Source organism: Neopsephotus bourkii, unplaced genomic scaffold (assembly GCF_033783945.1).
Source record: "Neopsephotus bourkii isolate Nb327-2 ecotype Australia unplaced genomic scaffold, CSIRO-AGI_Nbou_v1 NB_804, whole genome shotgun sequence".
In the NCBI taxonomy this organism is placed as follows: Eukaryota; Metazoa; Chordata; class Aves; order Psittaciformes; family Psittacidae; genus Neopsephotus; species Neopsephotus bourkii.
This window is the reverse complement of record NW_026901300.1, coordinates 3,127,045-3,135,220: the sequence shown is the minus strand read 5'-3', so window position 1 is coordinate 3,135,220 and position 8,176 is coordinate 3,127,045. Positions and strand designations below refer to the sequence as shown.

The following is an 8,176-nucleotide window of genomic DNA, read 5'->3' as shown; positions in this document are numbered from 1 at the left end:
GCAGATCCCAAACAATGCTCCATAGCCAGGGGCAGGGTGGGAGTGCTGGTGGGATCTTTGGCTCTGCTTAGAGTCTCTCAGTGCCTTGGTGTTTCTCAGAGACTGAAGGATTCCCATGAATGGAAAATGGCATTAATGGAGATGGAGCGATGAGTTCCCGTGAGCCTGCTGACATAGCCGTGATGTGTTCTCCTGTTGCTCCCAGTCAAAAGCTTTAGAGCTGGGATGGGGAAAAGATGTCAGCCCCTCAGTGCTCTGCTCACCCCCCTTGGCTGGGGGTGATCCCAGCCCCCTCAAATTCTTCCCCCACTTTGCAAAATCAGAGGGGGTATGGGAAGGTGAATCATAAAATGGGTTGGGTTGAAAAGGACCTTAAGATCATCCAGTTCCAACCCCCCTGCCATGGGCAGGGACACCTCGCTCTAAACCATGACACCCAATGCCTCGTCCAACCTGGCCCTGAACACTGCCAGGGATGGAGCATTCACAACCTCCCTGGGCAACCCATTCCAGTGCCTCACCACCCTTGCAGTAAAGAATTTCTTCCTTATATCCAATCTAAACTTCCCCTGTTTCAGTTTGAGTCTGTTACCCCTTGTCCTATCACTACAGTCCCTAATGAAGAGTCCCTCCCCATATCCTTGTAGGCCCTTTCAGACACTGGAAGCTGCTCTGAGCTCTCCATCTTCTCCAGGCTGAACACCCGTGATGTTCTCAGCCTGGCTCCATAGAGTAGCTGCTCCAGCCCCTGAGCATCCTCGTGGCCTCCTCTGGACTTGTTCCAGCAGCTCCGTGTCCTTATGCTGAGGCTCCTTCCCATGTGGAGGAGACCTCACTGTTCTCTCCTTAGACATGAGCCAGCGACTGGGGTCTCATCTGAAGGAGGAGCTGGGGGCTGCAGTGTCTCTGCCACGTAACTGCTCCACTCTCTGCTGGGCCTTCCATCACCATTGGAGCAAAGCCTCTATTTCTCTCTCCTTTTCTCCTCCTCTCTTCTCTCCTCACTCAGGGGCTTCACCCCATCTGCTGCTTCCCTTGTTGCACACACATTGTAGACAGAGCGCAAAACACCATGATGCGGCTCCAGCAGGCTCATAACCACTGACATGGAGGATGCCTGTCTCTGAGCATCCTGCTCCTCTCCACCTCCCTCCCGAAGGGAAACGCGCTGTCCAGCCCACCAGGGTTAACCGGACCCCGGGGCCTTACCGGGAGGGCCGGCGGGCTCCGAGCCGCGGCTGCCCCCTCTCCAGGGGATGTTTTTCCTTTCTGGAAAAAAGGGGAAATAAAAGAATTAGAAATAATTAAAATTTTAAGAGGAGGAAGAAAAAGAAACACCTCCCGCCCGTCTCCATGGCAACAGCCTCGCGTTGCCACAGCAACGGCCCATGCCTTCCGGCGGCGGCCGGAAGCGGTGCTGTGCGCGGCGCCATGGCCCCGCCGTGGGCTCGGGCTCGGGCTCCGGCTCCGGTCCCGGCCGCCGCTGCCCTCACGCTGCTGCTGTCGTTCGGTGCCTCCGTGCCTGGGCTGCTGCGGGGAGCTCCCCCTGCCCGCTCCGCTGCCGCGCTGCGGCCCGCGGCCCTGCGCGCCGGGGAAGGTGAGCGGGGGTCCCTCCATGGTCCCACTGCCTATCCCCCATTGTAGGCCTTCCCTAGGCCCCCGCACCGAGCCTTTGCTTCCCTTCTCTCCGGGCCTCCCTGAACAGAGCCCCTCGGTCCGCTCACCTCACGCCCTGTTTCTGGGCACATCCTCAAGTCCCTCACCCAGCCTGCTGCTCCCTCCGTGGCTTCCCCATGACCCGCACCGTTCCCCTTGCTTCCCTGCCCCTCAGTCCCTTCCTCTGAGCAGCCTGCTGTGCTCCCATCTCAGCTCCCCTATATCAGACTGCTTCCCCCTCGGCCCTACGTCTGTGACACTATGCAGTGTGGGTACCCTGCTAGGAGCTGGAGGGGTTTGCTTTCCTCCGTTTGCTTCCTTGTGCTATTCCCAGAAGGATTTTTATCACTCCTTTAATTCCTGTGTTCTTGCTTGCCCCCAGGGAGGGATCTCTTTTACCAGTGCAGTGCTCTGAGATGATGGGTGGATTCTGCCATCTCGTCCCATGTGTCCAAGGGGTGCAGTTGGGTTGCACCAGGTTGTACTCACAACTGCTGTTTTCCTGGCTGTGGGACTGAGGGAGAACTCTGGCTCCATCCTCACTGGGTGCCCAGGAGAACGCTAACCTAAGGTTACTTCTGGTAACCTCCAGGCATTTTTTGGTGAGAAAGCCAGCCTCTTAGCAGTTTAAATAGTGTTTATCCTTTGAGCAAAATCCCAGGTACAACACCAGTCGTTTTTATGTCTCCTGCCTTCTCTTTTAATGAGACTGAAATTTACTACAGATACTGTTCCTTTTCTCCAGGCAACTTCCCAGGAAGCAGCAAGAGTCAGTCCCTACGTGTGCGATACCCAAGATAGCGCTTACTTTAACTGATGATTTATGCCTGGTTTTAAAGCGCTCAAGTTCTGTTCTACACCGGGATAGAAATGAAAGCCATTAATCCTTGTAGGCTAGCTCTCCCTCTTGCTCAAGCGTGTCATTGTAGTGGTTGCAAACAAATGCATTGCTGCCTGTGCCTTTCTAAAGTGCTGGTGTGCTCAGTTTACAGGTTGATTACCTACATCTTTGTCTATGAAGACCTGATATCGCTGACCTGCGGTGCCATTATCATCTGGTATTTTGCTGGCAGCTTTGAGAAGAACGTGGGCACTGTGAAGCACTGCTTCCTCACCGTCGCCTTTGCTGTCCTCTCTGCCCTCCTCTACCTGTTACTCGAGCCCATTGTCTCGAGGGTGTCAGAGGTAGAAGATGCCAAAGGATTCATGCCAGTAGCTTTTGCTACGCTGGGTGTCTCCACCACCCGCTCACAGATGAAGAGGACTCTCTTTTTTGGGGTTAGAGTCCCAGTGGTGCTGGTGCCATGGTCTGTGCTCTGCATTGCATGGTTTATCCCTCATTCTTCTCTCTTGAGTAACCTGTGTGGGCTCTTAGCTGGGGAAGCCTGTATCCTTTCCAAGTGTGAAGCCCTGAACCAGAGTGGGATCACTGGCTCACAAGGGGGAGGACGTCCTGCAGTTCTTACTGCCAAGACGCACTGGCTTTATGGTGTTTCCTCTGCATTAAACTGTCACTGGGTTTGCTGGTCCTCATCCCACCCAGTTCTGCATTTGGTTTTTACCTCGTGCTTCCACTTCCCTGTGGCTTTGGTGCATGCAGAGAACACAGAGCAGAGAATGCTCTGGGTAGAACTGGGAGGATTCTCCAAGGGAAAGTGGTCGTGGCCAGAGGGGGATTGCATGTGACTGTGTTAGGAATGAGTGGGCTTTGTCTGTGATCCTCCTTAACATGCTGCTGACTTCAGATGGGCTTGGCTACTGTTTCTGCTTGGATTTTCCAGAGTCGGTGGGCTCTAAGCTGGACCGGGTGTTCCCTTTCAGTCTGCTAAAGAGGATACCAGGGCTGAAATATATCCCAGGGTCCTCAGCAGAGAGAAGAGCCTTGGAAAGCAGCAAGTAAGTACAGGAGTTCCTGTGAAAGATCTTATGATAGAGGGGAAATTTGAAGCCTAAGTAGAGGCATTAAGTTGCCTTTAAGAGCTCTGTGCTTGTTGTGTTCATATCTTAGGTGTTAGAAGGAACATACTGATGTTACACTGCTGACATTACTGTGACAAATACATTATCCCACATTAATTCAACCAGGTCTTTCAGTGAAAGCTAAATTGAAGTGATCTGCCTCTCACCTGCTGCAAGGGCAGTGTGAGCACATGCAAAGGTGTTGCAGCTGGGCTGACATAAAAGCTAGGTTGTGCAGTTCTGCCCCAACATTAGGATAGACAGCGGGAGCTTTATGGATCCCTCAGGCATGATCTTTATCTTTCTTTGCCCCACCTCTCCTCCCAGGAATGCTGCGAGGTGAGTTGTGTCCAAACCTCTGCAAGAGCAGAGCATTATAAATTGAAGATGTCATGAAGTTCAGTGTAAACTTTTCAATGCATTATTTCAGTGTCAAAGCAAGATTGCATTAGCAAAAAGAAACCTTGGGGCCTGTGGCTGATGTTCAGGAATGGTTTTAAGTTTGGGTGGATCACAAGCCATGTGAATATACCCTTGTATTCTAAAACAGGTTGGAAATTTAGGTCAATTTTTCCCTATTCTAAGATGTGATTTCAGCTGTCTATTAAAGGTTGAACTCTACGTATTGTTTAAGCCATCAGCTCACTGTAAAGCTTTGTGATGGAAACATTCCCAAGTGCTTGCATCTGCTCTCAGCTGTGGGGAGACCCTAAAAGAAACCCTTGCCTGTAGGAGGAGGGTACCCCAGATCCACTGGGGCACTCAGACATGTGAGCACTTGCAGGGGAGGCCAGGCAGATCCAGCAGCATTTGTGGTTTCACTCTCTCCCTTCTGTGCAAGGGCTGCTTTTGGGAGGAGGGACTGTCTCGCTGCTGTGCTGTGTCTGCATCAGTCTCATGCTTCTGCTGATGATTGTTGCACACAGCACCTCAGCCCTGTGTCTAAACCTGCTTGCCTCAGGTGAGATGACATAAATAGACTGTTCTGCCTCAAAGGTATTTACATAAACATTTACATTCAAACAGGGTGTGGAAAGGTGTTTCTAGGATCTTTCCATTCTTGCAGCTGAATTTGCGTGACTCTGTGTCTTAGACACAAGTTCTATCTGTGCAGCTGGGGCTTACTTTGTATTAGGTTGATTCTTATTCTCAAGCAAAAGGTCTTGATGGTTTTTTGTTGGGTTTTTCTCTTTAAATTGTCCTAAGACTTCAGGTATCAACTTGCCACCAGGCAGGAGACACTTCCAGGAGGTCCAGGCTTTGGCATCACCATAAAAATAACCCCAAACCAAACCTACACCTCATATAAAATAAAATCCAAGCCCCCAGCATGAGCCACTCTTTTATTCTTGCTGGGAATCTGGCAGTCATGTTCTTCACGAGTATTGTCTTGATTCAGTGGTGAGCGTGGGCTGAGCAGTACTCCTGAAGTCCCAGAGGCTTTGGCTTCCAGGCAGCTTGTCTCTCTTGATACTTCCATCGGGATGAGTCATTCCTGCTGTTGGCAAAAGCTGTTTCTAGGCCTTGCTTCTGAATGATTAATGTTACTTGTAACTCTCTCTTCCTTCCCTTTTCACTCTATACCCTGGTCTCTTACTCGCACCAAAGGCCTTTATGGCTTCTTGATAAATAACACTTGGCAGCTGTGGCTTCTCCTGATTAATAACTGAGCAGATGTGTTGTTCAGTGGAAGGCAGGGAGGATGTGTATGCTAATCTTCAAGCACATTGCAGTTTGGCTTGAGTATTCTTTGCACAGAGACCAAGAATCGAGCTCCTTCAGTGGGTGTGGAATTGCTGTGGGTTGGAAGTGGGAACATCTGTCCTGGGAGGCTGGTAAACCTGTTTTTATTTGAGTGCTGCTTATAATTAGAGCTTCTCCTGTAATGAATCGCTCTGATGGATTGCAGTGACCTTTCTAAGCACTGGTCAGGAGGAAATCTACCCTCGGGGCAATTCCATCACTAGGCAATGCCCGTTCTGAGCACACTGTAACTTTCTGTTTTCTTCCTTCCCAGGATTAACCCTTCACCAGGCACTTACCCAACCCAAAGCTACTACTGCGCTTCGCCTCCGGCTTTTCCTGCTATCCAGATGCAGCATCCCAGTGTTCAGAGCCAGGGGTTTCAACACAGCTGTGTTCCAGGCTATGGTGAGGGATTTCAGCACAGCCACGCTGCAGGACAGAGCCTCATGTCTTCCTCCTACCAAGCCAGAGGTGCCTTTGAAGGGTGCTACATGCAGTCCCACACTGGAGCATCGTCTGGACAGTGCTGCCAGTTCTCCCCTCCATCACACACATGCCTGACTGACCCACAGACACTTGCAGGCCTGGTGCCCCCGGCTGGTGTTCAGCAAGCACTGGGGTATCCAGCACCCACAGGGGCTCCTGTTCCAGCTGAACTTTCAGGGGTCCAGGTGTCTTGATCCTCCAGAAAGCAGCAGGACTCTCGTACCATGCAGGACCATCGTGCAGCAATGCATTGCTGGCATCTTTGCTGGTGACTATGGAATGGGCTGGTAGGTCCAGCGTAAACCATTCCCCTGCTCCCTGACCCAGGAGGCTTTATTGTATTTCTTTAATAATTATTTTTGTAACTCTTTTGGATATTGCTGGGGGTGGGACTCATTTCTGTGCTTCTCATCCTTTTGGAGTCTTGTTTTCATTGCTGTATTTAGCAGTTGCCTTTTTCCATGCTTCCACTTGAGCTGTAGTGCATCAGCTCTCTGACTCAAGCTGGGAACCCAATTGCCAAAACACTGGACTAATCTGGGGTTTAACTAGGCTGCAGTGTTATGATGTGCTCCATCTCTTAGCCTTAATTTCCTATCTTGTTTAACAGGATTTAAAGGTTTAAGAGGTTTAAATCATGAAAACCTTAGTTTATAACTCAATATTTGAGTGAAGGACGGACGTCTTTTCTACCAGTGACTTCTCCACTAAGAGTGTGCCTTGTTAAACCAGGGTGGGCAAGAGAGCAGAACACAGAGCTTCCCTTTCTGCCCCCCAAAACACAGCTCTGAAATGATGAAGGTCCTTTTTAGATGCAGTCTGTGCATGCATCAACATGTTGCCTTCATTTTCTGACAGCCCTGTGCTAGCTCAGCCTGTGTGCCTCTTCAGTAAGGGATTTGGGGCATTTGTGAGGCAAATGTGTACATATCCAAGGAGCTGGGAGGGACCTTAACAGTGGGTTAGAAGAATTGACTGGAATGTGGCAATGCCATTGGGGGTGTTCACACAGCTCCACTTTTGATGTTTCACCCACCAATATTAGCACAATCTCTGTTTCCTTCAGAGCTGATGGCAAGGGATAGGGGAGGTTTCAGCAAGGGATTCAAAGCAAGATGCAGTGTTTGATGCCTGTGGCAGTAACAAAGGATGTTGGTTGAGTTGGTGGGACTTGAGCTTTATTTCCAGCTGTGTGGCTGCTCTACTGTGCCATGCCCAGGAGGGATCTGTGCTCTCTATTTGGAAGTTAAAAGCATGGTTTTGATATCAGGAAAGAAACGCTATAGATAACATTGACATCTTGATACTCCACTTTCAGTGCCTTGGTTTTCCTCCTTGTGAGATCCTTGCCTGCAAACCTAGGAATTTTATCACTGTTCATTCCAGAAACCTGCTGGAAAGGTTGATGAGGACTAGTAGCAGTTGCAAATGTTGTATACCTCCAAACTGGAAGCTTGAAACACAGTCAGAAAGACAAACTACTACGTCTCTGAGTTTGCTTTCAAGTGGGGAGGTGTTGTGTGCCCCTCTGGGTGGGATGGGGCCTGTGGGTCCCGCTGTGTCGGTTTGATGGGTGCTGCGTGCCTGTGAGGCTGGTGACAAAGGACACACACTGGGAGTGAGCGGTACTGCACGTTGGAAAACGCTCCTGAGGCTGTTTCCTTTCTGACTCTCCCTGCAGAGCCAGCAAAGGGATGGCATCTTTCCAGCCAGTAGTGTCACAGTGATCCAGGGGGCCCTGGCCTGTGAGAATCACTATAGCATCACTGGTGGCAGTGAGAACAGCCCCAGGCCTGGCTGCTATGGGGAGCAGACAGAAAACCTTTACATCCCCTGGCAGTGGGAGTATGTGCAGGGAGCAGGCACCAGCCCTGGATGGGATGCGGTGGGATGGGAACAAAGCCATAGGTTGGGGTTTTCTCTTTGTGAGTTCCTGGTGACCCTGGCAGATCACTTGGGCTCTCTCTGATCTCTTCCACTGCATTCCCAAGACTGTTCCACATCCAGCTGCACAACTGCTGTGGTGCCTGCATGTCGCTTGCGATGTTGTACCCATCCTCAGTGGCCTTCAATGGATGTTTGCAGTGATCCCTCTTTTCCCTGGTGAAGTCTGTTCCCTGCCTTTCCCGAGAGCCACTGCATGGTGGAATTCTCTTGTACAATCAGCCGAGGACCTTCTGCTCCTCCAGCAGTGGAGTCCCAGCGAATCCCAGTTTCCCAGTGCTGGTGGCAAACTTGGAACTCCTCACCCAGGGAAGGGAAGCTGCTGGATAAAAGGAAGAGGTCGGGATGAGACAATTGCAAACGTGTTTCAGGCTGAAAAGAGGAA

At 50.8% G+C, this 8,176-nt stretch overlaps 1 protein-coding gene across 1 annotated transcript; it reads left to right on the top strand.

The window, feature by feature from the left end:
- Window positions 1-1,353: 1,353 nt before the first annotated feature.
- Window positions 1,354-6,447, top strand: RHBDD2 (rhomboid domain containing 2). Its single transcript, XM_061355578.1, has 4 exons — window positions 1,354-1,597; window positions 2,642-3,043; window positions 3,402-3,552; window positions 5,633-6,447. The coding sequence occupies exons 1-4, from the start codon at window positions 1,354-1,356 to the stop codon at window positions 6,039-6,041; spliced, it is 1,206 nt and encodes a 401-aa protein (XP_061211562.1). The 3' UTR covers window positions 6,042-6,447.
- The last annotated feature ends 1,729 nt before the right edge of the window (window positions 6,448-8,176 follow it).

Coding starts and splice junctions, on each gene's coding strand:
- RHBDD2 (XM_061355578.1), top strand. CDS start 1,354: ATGGCAACAGCCTCGCGTTGCCACAGCAACGGCCCATGCCTTCCGGCG. Junction 3,044..3,401: donor GCTCTTAGCTGGGGAAGCCT/GTATCCTTTCCA, acceptor TGCTGACTTCAG/ATGGGCTTGGCTACTGTTTC. Junction 3,553..5,632: donor AGAGCCTTGGAAAGCAGCAA/GTAAGTACAGGA, acceptor CTTCCTTCCCAG/GATTAACCCTTCACCAGGCA.